This window comes from Odocoileus virginianus, chromosome 7 (genome assembly GCF_023699985.2).
Source record: "Odocoileus virginianus isolate 20LAN1187 ecotype Illinois chromosome 7, Ovbor_1.2, whole genome shotgun sequence".
NCBI lineage: Eukaryota > Metazoa > Chordata > Mammalia > Artiodactyla > Cervidae > Odocoileus > Odocoileus virginianus.
The window spans coordinates 65,896,571-65,921,680 of NC_069680.1; the positions used below are offsets into that span (position 1 = coordinate 65,896,571).

Here is a 25,110-nt window from a genome sequence, read left to right on the forward strand (position 1 = left end):
GGGCATTGACTTGGATTACTGTGACATTAAATGGTTTGCCTAGGGAATGAACAGAGATCATTCTGTTGTTTTTGAGATTGCATACAAGTACTGCATTTTGGACTCTTTTGTTGACTATGATGGCTACTCCATTTCTTCTAAGGAATTCTTGCCCATAGTAGTAGATATAAGGGTCATCCAAATTAAATGCACCCATTCCAGTCCATTTTAGTTCACTGATTCCTACAATGTCGACATTCACTCTTGCCATCTCCTGTTTGACCACTTCCATGGACCTAACATTCCAGGTTCCTATGCAATATTGCTCTGCATCGAACCTTGCTTCCATCACCAGTGACATCCCCAACTGGGTGTTGGTTTTGCTTTGGCTCCACCTCTTCATTCTTTCTGAAGTTAGTTCTCTACTGATCTCCAGTAGCATATTGGGCACCTACTGACCTGGGGAGTTCATCTTTCAGTGTCCTATCTTTTTGCCTTTTCATACTGTTCATGAGTTTCTCAAGGCAAGAATATGGAAGCGGTTTTCCATTCCCTTCTCCAGTGGACCACATTTGGCAGAACTCTCCACCATAACACATTCATCTTGGCTGGCCCTACACACCATGGCTCATAGTTTCCTTGAGTTAGACAAAACTGTGGTCCATGTGATTAGACTGGTTAATTTTATGTGATTGTGGTTTTTGTCTCTCTGCCCTCTGATGCCCTCTCTCAGCGCCTACCCTCTTACTGGGATTTCTTTGACCTTGTATGTGGCATATCTCCTCACGCCCCCACTCCTGACCTTGGCGCTGGAGTGGCGAGCGGCAGTTATGCGGTGCTAGAGTAGCCCGTGGCCTAGAGGAGATACCCCACATCCAAATTACAATGAAGTGGGAATAATAATAATAATGAAATGATGGGCTATGATACAGGGAGACATGGGTGCTGGATGTATGATAAATAGTGCACAGGAAGAACAAAGAAGCAGCCACTAATTCTGCCTGAAGGAAATCTAGGTTAACTGTCTAGATCTTTGCCATATAAGACCCAAGTTCATGTTTGTTGTTATTGTGGTTGCGACAGCTTTTGTTGCCTTTCCACAGCCATGTTGGCCTCCTGAAACATTTCACCGTCATCCAAGAGGTTGAAAATTCATTGTTTTAGTTAATTAATGGAGGCTTTTTGGAAATTAGTGCTCTCCTGTTATTAATTTTCAGTTAAAGTTATCTATTGTGATTTCCATTTTAAAAATAGATGCTGTCTACTTGATTTGCTTGTTACTCTTTGGTAGTAAAATATAGCTATAATGGCTCTGTGGAGTTGTCAGTTATTTAAGTATTCATGCATATTTAGGTAAAGCCTGGATGGTTTGGAATTATTTTAACATGACTAAATGTGTCATAAAAATTTTTGCTCCAAGAGTATGCTGTAAATGCATATGCTCAATTTAGGGAACAAAATAGAACTTTAGGTTTCAAAACATAAATGCTTAGCACATATTGTACTTATTTTTCCCTGTATGCTGAGCACAGTGCTAGGACCTCAAAGACTGCATTAGACACAAAAGAATACCTACTCTCATGAAACTTGGAATCTAGTGAATATTCATTTATTCATTAACCTATGAATATATACTGAAAGGCTTCTAGTGTGCCAGACGCTGCTGACAGATGCTCTGCTTTGCCATACAGATGAAAACATCCATGTACTATTGTATCTGGTACATAGTCAGACCCTAACAAATACTTAACTGACTATAAAATTACCCTTTCAACTCTGTTTAACATATGAAAATATTTTATATTAAGAAAGAATATGGAAGGACGGACTGTGTTGTTTTTGCTCACTCAGATACACGTTTTCTTCCTGTTTGGGGACTACAATACTAGCCTTCATTTCACTCAACCCTTGCAGTTACATATGGTTAATTGAGTATGTTTTAGTCAAAGCAGTGGAGGTGGAGTTAGTGGAGGTGATGGTGTCATTTCTAACCAAGGCTTTTGAGAAGTGGCTGTGTGTCCTTCACTTTTTCTTCTATAGGACTGGTACATGTAGCAGGACTTGGTAGGAGATGGGAGAACTACAAGGATCAGGCATGGCAGAAGATTCCTGGAGGAACCTGAGTAAGGAAGATATAGACTTCCATTGTGTTAAGCCACTGCAATTGTAGGGCTTGTTTGTTATAGCAGCTTGCCTAATTCTTACTAATACAGTAGTAGGACAGTTATAAGATGGCTCATTCCTATAAGAATTATGGCAAATTGTCAAGGCATATCCAAGGTAGGCTATCATTTGACAATGATAACACACATTATTCAGTAGATGGTATTTATTCTTCAAAGTTATCTTACTGGGCATGAGGGTTGTATAGACAAGGATTATTATTCTCATTCTAAACATGAAAACTGAGGTTCATCAAAGTCACATGACCTGCCAAAACTCTGAAGCCTAGAATATAGACGAATCAGTGCTAGCACTGAAATACTCTGTTTCTTATTACTGTTCTCTTACTCTCTACTACCTTCATTATAGGTTTACCACCTTTGTTATTAGGTCAGTGCAAATAAAACTGTGGTTTCGGACCATGAATTTTAAATCATCATAACTAGGCTCGAACATCTTTATTAATCAGAATAGGAACCATTACAATCAGCACATTTTTGCCAATGAGAAATAAGTTTGCTTATTCCTGTAGCATAAAAATCTATGCCTTGGGATTCAGTGAACTCTTGGAAAACATTTTCTACATCTTGCAGTTGTGAAAGTATTTTCCCTGCAAAAAGTTTTCGAGATGCTTGAGGAAGTGGTAGTTGGTCGGCAGGAGGTCAGGTGAATATGGTGGAGGAGGCAAAAATTTGTAGCCTAATTCGTTCAACTTTTGAAGTGTTGGTCATGTAATGTTTGGTTTGGCGTTGTTGTGAAGAAGAATTTGGCCCTTTCTGTTGACCACTGCTGGCTGCAGGCGTTGCAGTTTTCAGTGCATCTCATCAATTTGCTGAGCATACTTCTCAGATATAGTGGTTTCGCCAGGATTCAGCATGCTTTCGTGGATCAAACGGACATCAGACCACCAAGCAGCAACATGACCTTATTTGGGTGCAAGTTTGGCTTTGGAAAGTGCTTTGGAGCTTCTTCTTCGTCCAACTACTGAGCTGGTTGTCACCAGTTGTCATATAGAATCCATTTTTCATCACACATCACAATCTCATTGAGAGATTGTTTGTTATTGTTTAGAATAAGAGAAGACAACACTTCAAACTGATTTTTTGATTTGCTGTCAGCTCACGAGGCACCCACTTATCAAGCTTTTTCACCTTTCCACTTTGCTTCAAATGCTGAACCATAGAATGGCTGGCACTAAGTTCTTTGGTCACTTCTGTGTAGTTTTAAGAGGATCAGCTTCAGTGATGCTCTCCGTTGTTGTCAGCTTCCTAGCTTCTGATGACCAGCCACTGCTTTCCTTGTCTTCAAGGGTCTTGTGTCTGCAAAACTTCTTGAACCACCACTGCACTGTACTTTCATTATCAGTTCCTGGACCAAATCTATTGTTGATGCTGTGAGTTGTCTCTGCTGCTTTACAACAGATTTTGAACTCAGATAAGAAATTCACTCAAATGCTTTTTGTCTAACATCACTTCCATAGTCTAAAATATAAAATACACAGCAAGCAATAAATCATTAGTAAAAAAAAAAAGTGAGAAATGCGTATTAAATTAATGTATAACATAACCACATCTACTTAAGAATATATTCCAGTATCAAATGGCAAAGTTCAACAGGCAAAACCTCAATTACTTTTGCACCAACCTAATATATTTGTATCTAAAATTATTAGTGATTTGTTTTTACATTATATCTATTTGCTTATTGTCTTTCTTCTGCCACTAGGTTGTAGTGTCCCTGGGTTGAGACTATCCACCACTGTATCACCATCTGTGAGAACATTAACTGGCACACAGTAGGATCTCAGTTAATAATTGTGTGGTGGAAGAAGCATGACTCAATAATTTCTAATAACCTGTATTAGTCAGGCATATTATAATGCAAATTAAGCATGAACCTTATACATTTTTGTGAAGGCATGATGGAAGGAAGGAAGGAAAGAAGAAGGGATTATGTTGGTCTAGTATCTAATCAAAATTTGAGTTTGCTTGTTAAGTCTTTTTTTAATCCAGTGCAGTGGTTCTCAAGGGTAACCTCCAAGGTCTGCAGCATCAGCACCGCTAGGAAACTTGTCAGAAATGGAAACACTGGAGCCCTCACTCAGACCCACTGAATGAGAAGTTGTGTGGGCAGCCCTTGTGATCTGCAACAATGGTCCAGGGGATTCTGAAACCAAAGCATCAGTGATCTAGAACATACCTCCCACCTTTCCTCATTTTCATGACATTTAGTTTCTTTTTTTCTTTTTAAGGCCTGGGTCAGTTTCATCGTAGAATGTCCCACATTCCAGATTTTTATGATTGCTCTCCTGTATTTGGTTCAGGTTTAACATTCTGGCAAGTATGGGAATCATATTGAGAAGCACGTGATACTTAGCCATCGTTTTTTGCAGTAAATGCTAAGATTGATCATTAGTGAACATGGTTATCACAATTTTAACGTAATGTAAAGGTATATGTTCCCCTTTATAATGAATAAGTAATCTAAATAGTGGCAATTTGACACTGTGTGAATATTTTCTTCCTTGAAAAATTTCACCCAGTAGTTGTCACATCAATTGATAATATTTGCCTGAATCACTATGTTGGAGTATGGTGATTTTTCTAATTTTGCTTTCTTTTTGCATTAAACAGTTGATGTTCTTTAAATAAGAGCTTTCTGTCTTTTCTTACGTTTATTTCTTTATGTGTTTAAGTATCACTATGAATTTAAATTTTTTAAAATTCAATGTGGCAAGTTAATTACTATCATTATTCTCTTTGATATTCAAATAGTGCCAAATTGGGTCAGAATGAGCCTCTTTGAGCCACTGACTGTTCTCTGCATTCTGGAACAAGATGTTCCAGGCTCACTTGTACATTTCCTGCCCACAAACTGAATTAGAAACCAGGGTTTCTTGAAGAAACCCTGGTTATTGGTAGAAAATACTTTTTGGAAACCAGTATCCAGATGCTAGATATCCTATGTAAATATGTACACACATGCATTCATACATGTATAATTTTTAATTATGATTTCTTATAAATACCCCAAATTTAAATTCATGGAGTCACCTTCATCTTCAAATTCTTTATCTTCATTTCCTTCTTCTTCTCCTCCTGCCTCTGTCTTCCTCCACCCCTTTCCCTGTCCTCCTCTCCTCCTTCCTCCTTCTTCCTTTCCTCCTTTTGACTTCAAAGCCAGTGGCATTGCCTGTCTATGATTGTTATTCCATATCTCCCTCTTTGACCACAGCCTTTAAAATTTCTCCCTTGAAGGACTCACATGATTAGACTGAGCCTACCCAGAAAGAACAGGGTGTCTGCATCCTGGGTCTGTGTCCTTAACCACTTCTACAAAGTCCGTTTTGCCATGTAAGATATCATATTCACAGGTCCTGAGGTTCTTAGCACATGGACATCTTGGGGACCATTTTATGCTCTCTACATCTTCTCTCTCTCTCTTTGTTTTGTTTCCCTTCTCTCACAGTGAAAACTTGACTTCCAACCCCTTCATTATATTTGCACATTTCCTCTATCCTACAATATATGCAGAATAACTGGAGAATTATAACAGCACTAACAGTAATGACAATAAGGCTGCAAAGTAATACTCAAGCTTTCTTTTCAGTTTTTGTTAGTGATGGTGGTATGCTTGGATACCTCTCACTCAGGTGTACAGTTGAAGGACTGTCAGTTTGATATATGGTTAGGTTCATTTCTTTTGTACCCAGTTTTAAGGTTTGTTTTTTACCATCTTTTTTTAAAATTTATTCGTTTATTTTTAGCTGTTCTGGTTCTTCATTGCTGTGCTGGCTTTTCTCTAGTTGCAGCAAGCAGGGACTACTTTCTAGTTGTGGACACAGGCTTCTCATTACAGTGGATTCTCTTGTTGCAGAGCATGGGCTCAAGGTTCATGGGCTTCAGTAGATGCAGCGTGTGGGCAACTTATGGTCATGGGGCACAGGCTTAGTTGCTCCACAGCATGTGGGATCTTCTAGGACCAAGGATCGAACCTGTGTCTCCTTCTTTGGCAGGCAGATTTTTACCATTGAGTCACCAGGAAGCCCCTTCCCATCCTTTTTGATTTATTATATTTTTGAATATGCAAAATACATTAATTTAAAGAGAGATATATCCAGAGGAGTCCCCTCCCAATACCTTTCCCCTGCTTTCATCCATCCACCACCTACATCATTCTTAGTTGTCTATGTTTATGCTTTCTGTGTTTCTTTTTGCAAAACATGTATGAAGATATGTGTTTATTTTTTAATCTTATTTTACTCCTTTCTTACCTAAAAGTCTATGTACATTTTTGCTCCTTGCATTTTCACTTAGCCCTGTATACTGAGTCTGTTCTGTACCTGTTTGTGTCCAGTAGTATGTCCTGGGAATCAATCACCATCACATGGTCATAGAAGTTTTGAAAGGAGTAATAATTAAGCTTTTCTGTATACCTCTGTATTGTTTAACTTATAATAAATATAATATTTGTGACTTAACATGGCTAAAAAGAGAAATACATACAGAGAAAATGCCCTTTTTTAATGCCTTCTGCTCACTCACCTCATCACTAATCTTTTTTGTTCTTATTTATATAACATTTTGTAGATAACATTATCATGGAAAACTTTACTGCAGTATCTGACAAGTTATCTGCCTTTCTGGCCTGTTAGTTGCTCAAATGTAGAAACCTCTCCCATTTCTTTCTTTTTTATTTTCTTCCATTTTGGCTTTCATTGATTGTCCCTGACATATAGGGCTTCCTACTTACCTATACTGCCTGAAATTCTGTTAGAGATTTATTCAGTTGGTCTATTTTTTAGTGTATTTTTTAAGTAAAATATTTTATCTGAAATTATGAATTTCATTTCATTGTCAACTTCTCCCATCCTAATGTGAATTAGTTGGCAGAGAACTAGTTATTTCTTAGAAAAAGTGTAAAAAAATGATGTTGTACAGGTTTCTGAGAGAGGATAATTATGTTTTGATAGTGGAATTAAAGCCCCCATAAAGGTAAGAATGTATATGACATTTATGGCTATTTTAGGAGGGAAGGAGACACACCAAGGAAACAAAAAGAGGGAAATGTAACAAAATTATAGCCCTGTGTTAACTATGTGAGCAATGCATAGCATAGCCAATATGCTCAGATGAAAATAGGCATATTCACTGGGACAGGAACAGCCTTTATAGAGAGTTTTCTCCAGATGCTGAGAGGCTGAGGCCCAGAAGTTGACATGTTGCACAGGACAATTGCTGCAACCCAGCAACTAGAACCTGACCTTTGGAGTCCGTCACACTTACAAGAGTTGATATGCCCTTTGTCATGCTTCCAAAGGATGCTTGGGGAACCAGAGACCCCCACTTCCCTGAGTGTCCTGAGCCACCTCTCATCTTTGAGCTCATCAAAATTGGGCTGCCAACCTCAGGACTAAATGTACTACATCTCTATCCTTCCTGACCTCCTTCAGTCAGGTCCTCTGTATTTGTGGAGGTGCATAGTTCAGCCCAGAGCTTTGTTTACATTTCAAATCAATAAAGAAAAGTGAGCCAGTAAGAAGCACAGTATTAAGTACCATCCATATGAAAAGGTATACCCTCTACCACATTTCTGTTGAAATCCTGAGAAATGTAAAGAGGCTGGAGCAAAATGAAAACAGGCTAAAAATTATGTCAGAGACCAAAATGCAGTGAAGCACCTGGATTTGGGGCAGGTAATCAAGAATTGCTTGACTTTGAGTTCTGTTGTGGCATAACGATGTCAACATATTCACACCAACACACACACCATGTGCACACCCAACACACTTGTGTGTGAGATACACACAGAAAGGACCCACACATTCAGTTCTCAGCAAGACACACAGAGCATGCATGTAACAGTGTATATACAAGTACCATGTGCCCATGTATAACTTTCATGCACATAAAACACACAGGTGTGCATACATACATACATGTGAATTGGTTCTTAACTGGTTACTATAAAGATGTAACCCTTCCATCTGCCACCTTATCCATACATTTTTATTTTGATGAAAAAAAAATAGCAGTAGAAGGGAGAAAATCTCTCCATCAGAAAATTCAGAGGAAAAAATTCCCAAGACATTGTCATGTATTTCTGGTTATTTTGGGTGGTTAAGAGAATTATTTGAAAACAAAGAAACCTTTCACAAAGCCTCTAAAATACAAAAGATTTAATAACATTTACATCTGTGTATCAGCCATGTCTGTAATGCGAGTCATGAATAACACATAAACCAGAGCACGGGGAGAACAGAAGTGCTCACACATCATTTAAAATCCAACCCACCCCATCGTCGGTGGAATCAAATACACAGCAGGAGCAGTTCCAGTTGACACACACACAATATAGTCATTGAAAATGAAAACATATTAATTATGTTCCTAAGGTTAGGAGAGAACAGGCAGGATTCACTACCTGTTCAACTCTGTTGAAATTCTGTACTGAAAAGTACATCATGAGTTGCTTCCTTATTTTTCTTAACAAATTACAGAATGAGGGTTTGTATGTATTTGTCTTGTTTTATTGTTTATTTGAAATCTGCACTTGGGGCTCTGTCCTGCCTCCTTGCTGTGCTGAAAATGGTGAGGGAGTTAGCATAAGAAGATAGATCTTTGTTGCACTGGGTAACTTGCAAAAAAGGATTGCATTGTTGAGCAACAGTATTATAAAACAGTACCTGCATAACTCCAGGTGGTTTATGTGGAAATCCGTGCTGCTAGGAGAATAGCTGTCTGTTACCAAAACCTAGAGCACACCATGTAGCAACATGTTTGAAACACAGGGAAATCCTTTCGTTCCAATTTGGAGAATGCTCTGAAGCCCGAATTTGGAACGGTACCTTTCCAGATCAGTTTACCTGGCTCCTGTGAATTTCTAGGGATCTCCTAGACTCTCTTGTAAACTGTGAGATCCTTACCTTCTGCCGCATAGAAGCCTTTGGGGCCATGATGCAGAAAGACTTGTAAAGGGACATGATTTTTGTTGGGTGTTCACATTTGGTATTTGTTTATACTTATTCTCCCAGTGTTTACTTCCAAGAGTCAAGAGAATATTCAAATAATGTAAATTTTAAATCAGTACTTTTGTTTACTGGCTTTTTTTTTTGAAGTATAGTTAATTTACAACATAGTGTTAATTACTGCTGTATAGCAAAGTGATTCAGTTATACATATATATGCATTCTTTTTTTTTATGTATTCCTATCCATTCTGATTTATCACAGGCTATTGAATATAGTTCTCTGTGCTCTAGAGTAGAACCTTGTTGTTTATCCATCCTGTATTGTTTCCTGGCGTTTGCTCCCATGTTTGTTTAGCAAACCTTTCCTCCTCTGGTTGCTATTTCACTTCCTATCTCTAGGCCACCTTCTGTCAGTGCCAGACCATCTCTTGTGGGACCTGAACAGCTTAAGATGAGCTCTATAAATGTCAGGGAACACCTTCCTCTTTTACTTTGTATCTCGTTTCAGAGTGAATTTTCAAGCATCTCACAGTCTTCGCTACAGCAAAAGGTTAATAGTTCTCTCTTTTTTATGTACTATAAATGGTCAATTTCTAAGGACAGTGTTTCAGGGTGAGTTGAGTGTAATTGCTAAATAATATAGTCATTCTCATTTTAAATGAGTAATGCTTTCATTCCCAATGCTTCTACCTGCACGTGTGTATGTGCGTGTATACAGACAGGCATGGGTGAGACCTCCTCTGGGGGGAAGGCACAGCCGTTTCATAGGAGTTTGCACATTTAAGCGTGTGGATTTTAAATGTTGTGCCACATCCTGAGCCTCTTAGGCACTGCAGATTATGTATAATAGATGACCTGCATTTACAGAGATGTGTGCTATACAGATGTAAATGTTATTATAGCTTTTATATTTTATGTTCTTGTTGAAAGATCATTTTGTCTTTGAATAATATGGCCGTTCAATTTTTTTTGGAGGGGAGGGGGTTATCTTTAAAAGAGGATATGAAATGGATATTGCACATCATATATTTCTTAAAAGTAATTTGGAATTTTAGGGTCTGGGATTGGGGCTGACTGATACACTGCCATGATGAGATATAACCCCTGGAAAATAACAGCACCAGCACATGCCTGCATCTGTCCAATCTCATAATTCACTTTCACATTGGATTATGGATGTCTGCGCTCAGTGAGTCTATCTTCCCTTTAGGTATTATTTCAGCCCTTTGAGATAATAAGGAAAGTTTAATTGCGTTGTTAATTGATTTTTTGCACAACATTATTACCTTGATTGATTGCGGAGTTGATGAAAATGTTAGACACAGGCGGCGTGGAGTATCAGCCCGGGAAGGAGTGGGAGCCTTGTGGAGAATAGATAACCTTGATGTTAAGAGCTATATCCTTCAGATATGTCTTCCCTTGACATATTGATGGCCCTTGAAAAGGGAAAAGCTGATTGTATGCAGAATGCAATCATTAAACCCACTTCAGCTCGCTGTTGATTAATTTGTTTTTTCCTGAAGGATCTAGTTATAGGGAAGGCCTCACTTGTACCAATAGAAGCCATTTTCTAGGCTCTAGCCTGTATACTTAACCCTCTGGGTGCAGAGGAATAATGAGGCTGGTGTGGCCGATACAAGAAGATGGTCTCATGATGTGTATAAGGTGGACTTGACCCTCACAGATATCCTCACCCTCGGCAGCACGACTCTTTTCCCCACCATAGTGCTTATTTCCCCTGAATACCAATTCTTTCAAAATGCCAAGGTCAGGCAGCCTTTTATTGAGACCTGGAAGTAGGATGAAATGGAAGCTTCGGATGCCCAGGAAGGCTTACTAACCAGGATTCCAGTGGTTTCTGGAGAAGACATGGCACTTAAGAGTTGTGTTACACATTAGATAAAACCTTACATAAATTTGCTCTAATGACTGGAGGATTTTGTTTCTTATTGTGTGTGTGTGTGTGTGTGTGTGTGTGTGTGTGTGTATGTGTGTATGAGGGATTTGTATGTAGAAAGATACAAAGGGATTTTTGGAATCAATTTGTTATATTTTCAGTTACTCCTCTCTCTGGCCTTATGTAACTCTTACCAAGAAATGTTTATTGAAAGCTGTCATGGTAACTATAGTTCAGAGCCATCCTGATGGTACCAAAAACCAGGTTGATTGATTGATCCATTGGACTCCTGCCCTGTTTCCCTCTCCCAAACTCACCCCACTTCATCCATGGCTGCCCAGTCCCGGTCCGAGGGTGAGGCTTCATGGGAAAAGGAGGCAGCTTGGCCAGCTACAGGACAGAAGCTTGTAGGTGTGTAGTGATTCTAGAGAGCCCCCATCTTCTAAGGAGAATAGCAGAGTCCCCCATCTCTCCCCACCCCTACTACGATACTTTTGGAGCATTCTGACACCTTTTCCCATCTTCTTCCCTTTGTGGCTGTCCCAATATTCATTTAAAGCAAATTTTAATTGTATAGAATAGTTGAAGACCTACCAGTAATTACATTATCTTCCTGGGGTCCTGAGCCCCCCAGGAGAGGTCACATAGGCTTCAGGGCAGAAGAGAGACTGCTCAGGGGTCTCCCAGAGCTACAGTGTACCTGGAGATGGAATTTACACCATGGTCCAAAGCACAGTTACTCCCCAGTCCGCCACATACCCCCTCCACTCAGAGCCTTTCTTCTGCCGAACTAATGACTAGCACTCAGGGAGTCTAATATCCACAGAGTCTGGGCCCTCAATTACTGTAATGGCTTATAATGAGATTTTGGCCAAGTAGCAGGTAGCAGGTTATTACTTCCTGCTCAGCGTGGGCAATGTCTATGCTGTTAATTTGTGTTGCCGAATGTGGCTCAGAGCTGGGCATCAAACTGTCAGAACCAGATGTATTCTATTAGGTGGAAGGCTCACAGTAGCCCATGGGCAATTTTTTTTTTCAATATGGAGGCATGTTAACTCACCACAGGGTGAATCCTGATAAACTCAAGTCAGCCAAATAAAAGGGGTAATATTCTAAGCCATCAAAGTGGTATGTTCCAGAGACAGATAACACCTGGTACCACCCACTGTCAGCAATGTCTGTTTAACCCAGGCCGTTCCATTGATAGGCAAAAAGTATACCCCTCTTAATATTGATAAAGGGACTCTGGTGCCTTCATTAAGATTTAATGAGCCTGACACTAATGAAGACCCTTATAATATGCTCTTCTGCTGTTTACTTTGTCTTTATTTTGGGCAAAAAAATGTATACGAGGTTCATATTGCTCTTATAAACTGCTTCCTGCTGTTAAGTTTTACTTAAACTATAGTTTCTTTGGCATTAGCATATATATATATATATATATATATATATATATATGTATATGTATATATGTGCTTTTTTCAAAGCAAGTTAGAAGATGAGGAGTTGAAGATCAGGAAGTAATGAAAACCATTTTGACATTTTGCAGTGAGAATTGCTAGTGCCCAAGAATTAAGCTGTGCTCTCTGTAATGACATACTTTTTTTGTTTTTTTTTTTTTTGTACTGGAAACTTCTTTCTGTTAGATCATATATCAGCAGATTCCTTTTGTTTTCTTCTTGGAGAGAGCAATTCAGAGTGTCCTGGAATTAGGAAAGATTATGGTAATATCAGCACAGGAAAAGTTTGCTTGAATTCTAATGAAGGGCAGATGGAGGCTGGACTAACGGGCCCAAGAAGGAAGGTCTTTTCCTCAATTCTTGCAGTTTGAATTATGACAAACTCAGTTGTTATTGGGTCTGCTTAATTTTATTTGAGAGGTTCTTTTTTGCAGCTTGAAGAATGAAAAAAAAAAAGCAACTTGTCTTTATTTTCAATGGCTCTCTTGAGAAATTTTAGCCTGAAGAACCAGACAGAACTGTGGATGCTTTCCCCTCTTTTGATGTGAGCTTTCTAATAGGAACAGACCTGAAACCCAAAAGCAAATTTCTGCTTGAAAGAGAAGCCAAAATTCCCATTCAAACTCTGCAGGGGGACCCCCGCTGCTCACATTTGTTCATATAAGATTCTGTCATTTTAGAGAAAAGCTAAAGACTTTCTGGGAAATTTTTTCTGCAACTTTTTTTTTTTTCTTATGCTTCATAAATTATGGTCTGTAGATTCAGTTCCAATCTACTTATCCAAAAAACTCTTTTCTTCTGTTAATGTAATCTGCACATCACTTAAATTTAAACTTTCGTGTTTTTCATTTTGTATTAAAGTGCTGGAGCAGTCTTCTATTATTATTATTTTAGGTAAGGTTTGTTTTCAGACTGTTGTTAGGAAGACAGGAAACCTCCATTTGCTAAAACTCGATACACTAGATTTTTATCTCTGAATTTGAGTGGTCTTGATTCTACATGAAGAAAAGCTAATGTTAAAGGTTTTACTTTTTTAAAGGGCCGGGGAAGGGCCCTTTTAGGTTGTCTTAGAACTTTGTTTCTCAAAGTGTGGTTCCCTAATCTGTAGCATCGCTGCCACCTGGGAACTAGCAAAACTGCCAATTCTTGGCTCTAGCTCAGACCCACTAAACCAAAAACTTTGAGGGAGGGCTCAATAATCTGTTTCAACAAGCCTTCCAGATAACCTGGGTTCCAGGGAAAGTTGGAGAATCGCTCTTCTGGGGACAAGCCATGCAGCTCCTCCACCTGCCAATGTCCAGGAGTGTGTATCAAACTCGGGTTCAGAAGTATCCTGAGATCCTTTCACCCACTCCACAATAACTGGCCATCTGTTGAGTATCTCGGGAAGCAAGGATGAAAAACTGTCATCTCTGCCATTGAGGAGTTCCTGTATAAAAAGAGGTCTTAAGACCTTGAGAAATGTTCACTGAACAGTCTCCCCACCCTGGTGAAACCTCTGAACTGTATTATCCTCACTATAAATCCTCATGGAAGTACCTGTAAGACAGTGAAACATGCAGTGTTTCACATGCGAGAGAAAACTCAAAAAAGGTTTCTAGTGAGACATGAGTTAATAAGATAATTTAATTAATTATCTGGAACCCAACATTTCCCTAGTGGCAAGTCAGTCCCATGACTGTTATATTAGGAAAGTCTGAGGGAAGAAAGCGTGAGAGCCATTTTATTTTTGTTCACTGACCATTTGAGCAGACTCTCAGCTGACATGCAGAACCACACCTGGACTCCATTTTCCTCTAGTCCAGTAGATCCAGTCTTTGTTTATTCCCTTTTCCTGGTAAAATCCACTCACTTATTTGAATTCTAAAAAATTCTATTTTAAAATACCAGCTCTTTCAAAAATGATGATATGTTCAAAATCCCTGGAAACCCATGAATTCCTCTTTTCTCCTAAAGGGAGGTGGTCATTTGTTGCTCTAGGCATAAAAATAATCACTGGCCCATGTGCCAGAGGCCAGTGATGGGGACTAGATGATGATCAAACAGAAGCTGGAATAAGTTTTATTTTTATTTGAGTCGTTTCTACCTATTTTTACTTTTTTTTCATTAATTTTTGTTGGAGTATAGTTGATTTACAACTAAGGTGTACAACTAAGTGATTCAGTTATGCATATACATGTATCTACCCTCTTCTTTTTCAGATTCTTTTCCCATATAGGCTATTACAGAATACTGAGTAGCATTCCCTACTTCTACAGGTCCTTATTAGTTATCTATTTTATACATAGTGGTGTCTGTGTGCTAATCCCAATCTCCTAGATTTGTCTACCTCTCTTTTCTGATTAACCTGGGCAGATACTCTAAGATGGAAGACAACCTTTGGGTGGAAGACAGCCAAGATTTGCATGGATGGAGTACACATGCTTTTTGTATGTTTTATTGACCCAGTTTTTCTTTAATTTTTATATTTTTCACTTTTTTTTTTTTTTGCTATCAAATGATGGTTAGTAACTTCATGCCATTGAATGGCTTATTTCCTTGTAGACTTCCCTGATAAAAACAAACTTTTTCTAAGAAGAATGGGAATCTATTTCTGTTTATCTTTGCATGCTTCTTTACATTTATGCAGGTGACATGCAAATATCCCCAAACCCTGAGCCTGGAAGACTAATTAGAGCAATTGATGGTAAAGAAAATTAGTCCCTGAAATCCAGACCAGAGGCATCCAAAAGGAGGGGTGAGCAGTGGGGGGTGTCTGGTAACCCCATTTCCAGGAAGTGTTCAGCACAGATTGAGCAAACATGACGTATTGATCATTACAGAACCTATAATTGGTGACCAAAAGCCCAGTGTGACTTTAATGGCCCTCCCTGAATCGTTGCCATCAGTTATTTATTTATTTTTAAGAAAGCAGCTGTTTTTCCTAAATTCATGCTGCCCTCTAGTGGCCGCACTCCCAACCTCAAGTAAAAGGTGGAAAAGATGAATGTGGAAATCATGGTAGGGATGGCAGAGGTGATAAAGGGGTGAAAAAAATTATTTTTTCTTTTTCTCTCTCCTATCTGGAAGGTTTCTGAGTTCTTCAGTCAAAAACTTAATAAATAAAAATGAAGCCGTATCACGTGACCACTGTCCATTTTGACTGACAGCCTGGCTGTTGGGCTGTCCATCAGCGAGCAGCACAGAGGGATCTTCATGAATCTGAACTCATTTGCATCCCATCTTGGCGTGCACTTGGAATGCAGCCCATCTCAGATCCATTAAACCCTACTTAGAACAGGGAGGTGGGGAGAGGGGAACACAGACCAAACTGGCTTTAAGAATTCAAGTTTCCCTGGTGGAAAAGTAGGTATGAATCAGGTTGTGGGTCTTTGACATTCTTCTATCCTAAGGGCAGTGTCCTATAATTCAGAGGGATTTGTACTGGAAAGATAGCATTGCTGGGACTTTGGAGGTTCAGTAGTGAGGAATCTGCATTTCCACTGCAGTGGGGCATGGGTTCGATCCCACTGAGATCCCATAACCAAGCAAGAAAGATAGCATTGTAGTTGTATGGTGTCTGGTCTGGTAGTGTGACCTTGGGGAAGCCCCTGAGAACCTCCTCTTGGTCCTTTACTGAAAATGAAGATCTTTAAATTCTGTCTCAGTGAGAATTCTTCAGTACCTTTAAAGAAATACTTTCAAAGAAAAAAATTCCTATTCTGTGTTTGAGCTTACTAGAAAGCACAGCAAAATAATCAAGTATCATAGGAGTGAATGAGTGAATCATTGTTTAGGAAGTCAGAGTGAAAACCATTTCTGGCTTCATTCTTAACTGGCACACACAAAAAAATATGTAACCTGAAAAGAAAACTCAAAATTTGGGTTGCTAAGAAGATTTAGCTACGGTGGGTTATTGGTTGTTATTTTTTGTTTTTAGTTTGGTTCGATTTGGTTTTTTGAAGAGGGGATGTTATGGGATCATGGAAATATTTACTGTGGCATTTGCTCTCTGATATTTACATGTTCCTCTTTGACTGAAATATAGCATGTATTGAAGTAAGAGCCAATCGTATTACCGATGTTCACACGGGAGCAAGGGAGCCCACACTCAGACCTGGGATTCTTTCCCGTCCATCTCTGCCTGCACACACGACCCCCAATACAAAATAATTTAAAGAGCGTTGACATCTGAGGAAAAGCATGTTGACTGTTTCCCTTCCAGGATTCACATCATGGAAACATCCGCTGCCAGATAACTTTTAAATCTGTCAGCTTCGTATTTCCTCAATGCAGAGAGGACACTGAATGGTCTGGTCAGGTCTGGGAAGGGCTGCAGCGTCTGCAACCGGAGCACAGGGCCCGGGGGCTCACAGGGAGACTGTGGATCTGGTTACTAGGGATCCACTCAAAGGTGCACGTAGCTCGACTCGGCCCGCTTTCGTGTTTCCCACTAACAGGTTATTTGAGGGAGAAACTGGCCCTGCATCTGTTTTAATCCTCTCCTCCCTCCTTCTCTTCTAAAATGACAAGCCTCATTTCAGCTGCCCTGGGAGCCCGAGTGCATTTTCCAGAGGCTCTGGCTTGTCACATGTCAACTTGCCTGCCTGCTCACGTGACTGTCCCTGCAGCCTCCTCAGGCTGGGGTGCGGTGGGAGTGGGGGGCAGGGGGAGGGCGCTAGCTTCTCAGCCTTGCGTTCCTCTCGCCTTCAGCAGCGATTTTGCCAAGATGCTTTCCCTGCTGACTGGTTTCCTTCCCCAGCTTTCTTCTTCCTTACAAACACACGGGTGAGACTTGACAAGGCCCAGCATTTGTCTAAGGAGGCTGCATGGTCTGTTCTCAGTAGAAAGTTTAACCTTCCTTCAGGCCTCACTGGAGGGGGCTGAACCCTGTGGCCAAATGTCCTCTTCTCAGCGGGATGTGGTGCCCAGCATTTGTGTCAGCTTTCTCTCAGGGTACGGATGTATCCAAACCTTTGCTGAGGTGACCCCTACTGTGGTTTTTTGGATGGTATTTGGTAAAAAGCAGTGTGTTATAACCCCATGATGTAGATCCTCTTGTGCTTCCAGAGTATTTACATATGTCCTGTATACTCTTTGTGCTAAAAATAAATACAAACTGCCATTTACTTAATCCAGAATAAGCTGACAGCAACTAAACCTGCACATAATGCAATTTATTATGGATGAAAAAGTGACCAAAGATTTATATCTTGTCGGCATATTGAAAACTGCACAAATTCATGGGAAGGAATTAGCCTTTGTAGCAATAATGAAAACAAAATAAAACTAAAGTGAACTAAAATGACACACAATAAAATGTGTTGTCTAAACTTCAGCAGAGGACTTAATTCTTCCTGTCACAATTTACATCTGCAAAATTTTACTCAAGGAAATGTAACCTTGTGAAAATTAATGACTTAAAGAGATTTAGAAGGTATAACCAGTAAAATTTGATATTTGCCAAAAACTGGTGGAGGAATTTCACCTTAATGTAAAAAATTACATGGAAAAGAATTAATCCCCTTTGCAAATAATTTCAATAAAAGAAAAATGAAAACATTAAAAATAGAATATGGCTTGACTTTGAATTTAAAAATTAAGAAATTAAATTGATGAAATGTAGTTTTCTCTGAATAATTAATATTTTCTGAAAGGAAAAGTACCAGGCTAGTTTGTGCTATATTCATAAGCTTTCAGCCAGAGCACCCTGGGGGTCAAAATGGCAGAATTCAGAGGTCCACCATGGCAAAATATCAGGGTCAGCAGAGCAGGGTGAGAATATCCCTCCTGGGGTTGTTTTATATAATAACGGAGAAGAGATTTTAAAAAGTGCACTCATTTGAGAGACTAGACAACCTCCCTTGAGCAGCGCTGTTTGAGGTGGTCACTTCAGTACTTAGCAAGGATGGCATGCCCACCAGTCCGTGGAGAGGACAGCAGGAGCCTTTATTCACCTTTTGGGGTTTAGCAAGTGCTGCATCACCATGGCACTCTATTCCAAGCCCAGACACAGATTATAAACTGAGACTCTTGCCTGAAATCATGCTCAGGAGGGAGAAAGTCTCACTTTGTCTTCTCTCCCTTTCCATGGGTCAGGTGGAGAGCCTTTCCCTGTTTTATTTCCAACCTAAGGCTTCCCAGGCGGGTCTGCAAATGAAGGGAAAATACTCTCCCCACCAAAGGTGGACTTTGTCCTTCCTGCTTCCCCTAAAACTGCTCCCAAGCAACCTCTTCCCTTGAGACCATTTTACAATCTCTCTTCTTTTTGTTTTCTTTTAAAATCTTTTCTTTGTTCTTAAGTAGCTTGTGCTGAAGGAGGCTGTTGTACTTGGAGCCTGCAATTCTGCAAACTGTGCTAAATCCTGTGTGATGTCCACAGTGGAGCTGATAGTCCATCACACGGGCTGACCTCCAGCCACTTCTCAGGACCATAAAGCATGGCTGTTTATTCCTTCTAGTTCCCGGTTTACTTAGGACCTGCACATAACAAAGGCCGAGGAATGCGCTTTCTGGGGAATGTCCTTTCCCCTGTGTGATGTTTACAGCTCTTAAGGCTGGATGATAACGTTCCTTCAGTCCACTGAGCTCTCTCCAACCAGACATCCCGATTGCTTTGTTTCTGTGGGAGTAAAGTGTTGAGCATAAAAACAACATCAGTGTTGAGGAATTGAGGCTGTTGCCTTCTGTTACTTTGCAAATATTTAATCTGTGTATATTTTTAAAACATTTCAAATGCCTGTCATCTAAACGAAGGTTAAAGTATGAGTGTTTAACAACTGAAATTCCTCACTTTATGGATTCTGTTTAAATTGTGTACAGATAATTTGAATGGTATTAAATTTATCTATTCAAATATTTATTGAACACCTTCTTAGTACTAAGTACTGTTTGAAGCACCGGGTATTAGAAATTGAGAAGGAGGGATTATTGTAGAGGTGACATGTTCACACTATGTATAATGTCACACAGAACCTTCCATAATGAACCAGAAAGACTCTCCAGATATTCTTTCCATCTCTGGGCCCACCCACATCTTCACAATATCATCATCACTCTTCAGAGGCCACAAAGAGCCTGGTTCCTTGCTTTACCCATACAGATGGGAAAACAGGAGTTGAATGAGGAGTCCTCTGTCCCTTGCTTATTTTGTAGCACTAATTGGAAGGTGCTAGTGATCACAAACAGATTACAATCTGTTTGTCATTACACAGTTACACTTACATACATTTGCGATAATAGCATTTAAAGCAATGACTACCAAAACTAACATTATTAGTGATAATAAAATCTATACCTTCTCCATGTTACAAAGATGAATTTATTGGTCCAGCCGGTACTCCATCATCAGGTGAGTTTTTTATGAGGAAAGACTATTATTCTTTCACAGCTAAAATACAAATGGTAGACCATTTACTCTGATATTTAGTCTTCAGTTCTATTGAACACAGAGTTAAGAGACTCGAGCTATGTCAAAAGTAGGGGGACATGAGTGGTGAGCGTGTCCCAGCTCTGGGTGTGAAATGCAGGCTGCAAGAAAGTGAGTCAAAATTCTTTCCTTGGGTGTTTGGAGGTCCAGCAAAGCTCCCTTTTATGTATTATGGGGAAATGGGCTGGATGGGTTTCAAAGGCTGACTTGGTCCAAATCAAATTTTGATTAACTAACCATTGTCTCTGTCTCCTACATCAGACAGTATAGTACCTGGCATCCTTATCTTCATAAGGGAAACATTCAGAAATGCTGAATCATCTATTTCACAAGCAAGGTGGAACTCTGGGATATCTGGCCCCTTGCCCTCATTTTACAAATGGGAAAACCTGCCCCAGTGAGGGAATGTATGTGGGTATGTGTCCTCAGCTGTTAGGGGCCAAACTGGATTTAAATACAGGTCTTTCCCCACCTCCCCTTATTAAATAGATGGTAAGACAAGGCCATCTGGGATGTCAGCAAGTCCTGGGGTGTTTGCTGGCCTCTACAAGGGTATGCAAAGATTTCCTTTCCAGGACACTTAGGGTTTTCCTCAGTCCTATCCGTACCATCGCCACACTGGTCCAGCCAAGAAAAGGCGTTGAGTCCCAACCCCCAGGCAGCCCCAAGGTCATAACCTAACCTTCGTAATTAGAACACCCATTCCAGTGTGGGGGCGGGGGACATTTTAAAGATAAAGGACCTCTTTAAAATAGACTTTTCCCGACATATCTTTTCCAGAACTAAAGTTTTAAGAGCTTACAGTGACGGCAGAGCTGGCTACTTAAGAAAAATTAGACTGTCTCATTTGGTAGGAGAAGATACCCAAGGGGACAGGGCACTGTCATCTTTCAGGGCTCCCCGAAAGAAGCCCCGCGCAGACAGCTAAACGTCAGCCTGATTCACGGCAAGCCTGCTTCACTTATTATGGGCAAAGCCAGATATTTTAATTAGAAACACTACATATGCCATTAAATGTGTTGTTCCCCATCTAGTCCCAAGACATTTAGAGTTTGAAGAGATACAAACAAGTGAATGCATTGCAGATGTACACAGAAACCACCGCCTACCAAGTCACCACCAGCGGGTTCCCGAATTCCAACCTCGGAGCGCCTCCCATCAAACGTTCTTTGTAAGCAAACTGTTTCCTCCGTAGTTTGCACAGTTTATGGCAGTTGCCATGATGGAGAAGGAAGGCCGGGGGAGAGCCAGAGAGAGGGAAACACACAGTCACCATGTCCCTTCATTTATGAGCAGATCGTATAATCTTCGTGACAAATGAAGTCTTAGCGCTGCCTTTCCCGCCCCCCCCCCCATGCTAATGTTATTTACTTATTTATTTATTAAGCATGAAAGTCCTCTTTGGGGGCAGGGTTATCCATTCCCAGCTGTGAGCTTAGGTCAGCAGCTCCATGGAGGCTACCACTTGGTTAATTTAAGCAGTCGTTGGTGGTTCAAGTTCAGAAATCTCATCTGACTCTAACTGTCGCTAGCCGTACCACCTTTCTCCCCAGGGGAGCAGCAGCAGCTGGATTTCATCGTCGGGCTGCCAGGCTGTCCCTGCGCCTTCCTGGAGGAGCCCGCAGACTGAGGGCCTTCCCTTCCGATTTTATTCAAGGTGACAGCTCCTCACACGTTGGCGCTCTGACCAACTCAAGTAGCCAGGATATCAGGGGGTGGGAGTGTGGTCCTCCTGCAGAGTCCAAATTTAGATTGACTGAGGTCATCCTCGGGCCTCATGACCCCAGTGCTCTGATGGAACAGGGCTGCCAGGAACTTGGCCATGGTCGCAAGTTTCGTAATGATGTCTGGGGAGAAACAGACATGCAGGAGCAGGCGAGGAAGACCCCAAGTGCTGGGGAGTGATGTCAGCTTTTGTTAGAGCAGCAAACAGTGTTAGAATATCCTTGGCATAATATGGCTCTGGTATCTCTGTCAGCATCTCTGTTTTCTGTCACCGCACACAATCCTGGGCCTGTCTCGAGCCCTGACAGTGTCTTTTCAGATCAGGTTATGCCAGCCCGGAGACTGGCTCTGCTCCCCACCACACAGCCCCTTTGTTTGAAGTCGGCCCTCTTGTCATTAATGCACTTGATGTCTATTTAAATCTGAGGGTGAACGTGGTATCTGTTTTCCCGTCAAGAGATCATTGACAATATTAATACCTCATGTCCTTGCCTCATTTTCCAAGCTCTGACACTTTGCCACAGTCTCCTGCATTCATCAAACAGCCCTTTCTCACCAGGGTGTCTATAAACATTCTCACTTTCAGGCCCACAGGAACAGGGCAGGCCTTAAAAAGGACTTTTATCAGTGCCGGCCAGAACAGAAGGGCAGGGTTCTGCGTGCCTCAGAACACATCCCCTCCCTCCGCATACAGCCCGGGTTCAGGAATATCCAGGCTGTTTCTAGAAGGGCTCTTGCTATCCAGGTTGTCTGTAGGCAAGGTCTGCAGTTGAAGCTTGCCATGGAGAGAGCGCAGAGAGAAGAAATTCAGTCCCTAATGTTCTGGGGAGTTTCCTGGAGCAAATGCACCCGCTGGTGTTTTGTGTGTGTGTGTGCGCGTGCGCATGTGTGTGTGAGTATGTGTGTCTGTATCTGCCTTTCGTTCTTTTACTCAAGAGAAAGACTATGTTCTTTATAACATCTGACAGCCCTATTCATTTCTTTCTATAAAAATTCTTGCTGTCCTGGTGCTGTAGAGAGAAAGTAACATCCCATAGCCTCATCCTTCCACATTCTTGAGGATTTCTTGAAATCACTTATGTTTAAGGAACCCCCTTGTGGATTTTCAAGGACTTTTGAGACACTCCCACCCAGGCCTGTAGGGGGTGCTGTTCAGAGACTGCAGCCTCGAGCCACGCCCACAGACCTGTCCTGGCTCTGAAGACCATGTTAGCACAATTCCAGGTGCTGTGGAATTCAGCACAGTAAACGGAACAGCTCAGTGTCAACAGCCAAAAGAACAATTTAGGCCCCAAGAAGGGTCTCAGGGAGGTTTCATCCAACCTCAGTGTTTCCAGGCACCAGACCAATACTGGAAAGCAGAACCTGGGGACTAGGGGCCAAGAAGAAAGCATGGCCAAAGGTGAAGAGTGGTCCACAGTGAACTTTCTCAGGGGACCCTGGCAGGAAACAGAGGTGATGACAGCCAGCCCAAGGCCCATTCTGAGCCCATGAAATGATGTCATCCTCTCCCGACTGCAAACTTGCAGAGATTCTGTGACTCCAGCAATTCTCCATGGTGTCCCAAGTCATCCAAACCAAGGAACATCTGCCTTGTCTTTAAACGTTTCTAAGTCATTTTGAAGCCATGTTGAAGAATACAGTCTACAGTTCTGTAGTGGAGAAATATCTCCTGTACAGTGACCCAAGTATTTACCACGTAGGACTTCTGATGTGAAGAACCTGCATGATTTTCAAGTGCTGATTTATCCCAGAGGAATATTAGATGGTGGTTGTTAGTTTCACACTATCAAAATAATGGGGAAAAAACATGTATATGGATAACTTTTTATAGACAGATTTGTATTTCATGAATTTATGTGTATAGACACTTTTTTTTTCTGGTTATGCACATTTCAGAGACTCAAGTACTATTAAGTAATAAGACAACTCCATGAAGCTGAGTTTAAGTTAGTTTTTCTTAAATTAGAAGAAAATAAACCAAAGGTGGCAAAAATCAAATTGTAGTTATAAATATAAAAAAAACTGATATTTTCTTAATAATCCTGCAAAGCTTTCAAAATAACTATGGCAAGTGATTTCTTATGGGTATTTAGGATAAGTGGTGAGTTGCTTGAAAGGTTTGACGTTATTCTAGGGGCATCATTTAAAGTCCTCTTATAATCTCTGTGAATGACAGAAAAGCTGTATATGGAGCCACAAAATTATTTAAAATAAAACTGAAGATGAAAATCAAGTGCATTCCGACCTGAGAGTATAATTCAGGACCCCCGTAAGAAGAAACTATTTGCTGTCAGAGGCACCGTTACTTTCTATGTGGCATTTTGTGAACACCATCCTTCCTTAATCATCCATTATGTACTTGATGTCTGCTGTGATTTGGAAGGTTCTGTCTGGATATTAACAAAATTGATTCATGATAAAGGATTTGAAATGCCACATTCTGGAAGGATTGTTTTATATCTTTTGTTTAGACTGAGCCTGACTTTTAATTCTTAATTTTCCATTTTTAGAAAGTCTACTAAGTGAACTTGGAGAGAGAATGAGGGTTTTGCTTTGTTTTGAGAAGTAGCTGGCCAAACTAGAAAATTCTTTAAAATGTGAAAGGCAAATCATTCAGGAAAAATATTCTTCCTAGGAGCCTGTGCTCTGGTGACATTTTATTTGAATGTCAACTCTAAGGGGAAGAAAGTAGAGTCCTTCTCTTTGGGGGCTTAATCCATTTGCCACCACCCATGGGCTTTGTGATTATATTTCTGCCATGAGCACCAATGTTTTCTTGCTATAATACTTGTCCCATCAGTAATAATTGTGTTTCTTTTAATTTGCAGGTATCCTGGGGAAGTGTCGCTATATTTACTACGGGAAAAACTCAGAGGGCAACAGGTTTATCCGTGATGACCAGCTCTGAAAGGCAAGTTCTCTATGCCTTAGCCAGTGACATGAGAGTTAGAAAAAAAAAAAGAAAGCAAAAATAAAGGAAAAGCTAAATGAAAAGACAATGGCCCACATCACTTCTCTGTAGGAAAGCTGTGACTTCAGCTTTTGGTACCTTCTGCTGACTTTGCCAGCCCTGTCAGGATCATCCTTCTGCCTTAGACTGAGTGGTCACACGGAGATTGACATGATTGCCCTTAAGCAGGTCTCATCCACTAGGGCGACAGACAGTGGTGGCAAAGCACCAGGGCTGACAGGATGAACACCATGATAGATTGCCTGGCCCCTCCACTGCTCACAGGGGAGCAGAGGTCACACCTGGGGCCTCCCTGAGCATGCTCAGTGGTTGTCGTCAAGTGCGAGAGACTGTCTTTAGCTTGCCTATTGAGCAGAGGTCCTTCTGATACCATTGTGCTGTGGGTTGATTTTTAGTGACACAGTCAGTTTAGAGGAAGCCTTCTTTCTGTTATTTCCCTTAAATCTTAATCTCTTGTATTCTGCATAGTCCCCTCCCACCCCATTCTGATCATCCTTTAGCATATTTATCACAGGCAATTCATTTCAGTTAGTTT

The 25,110-nt window shown here is 40.7% G+C and overlaps 1 protein-coding gene across 1 annotated transcript in view; it reads left to right on the forward strand.

Moving 5' to 3' along the window:
* The window catches only part of LRMDA (leucine rich melanocyte differentiation associated), a 1,164,713-nt gene that overhangs the window by 1,103,206 nt on the left and 36,397 nt on the right, over positions 1–25,110 (forward strand). Inside the window, exon 9 of the mRNA XM_070470890.1 lies at positions 24,433–24,515. Within this exon, the coding sequence (XP_070326991.1) occupies positions 24,433–24,512 (80 nt within the window). The 3' untranslated portion in view covers positions 24,513–24,515. The remainder of the gene's footprint in view (positions 1–24,432; positions 24,516–25,110) is intronic.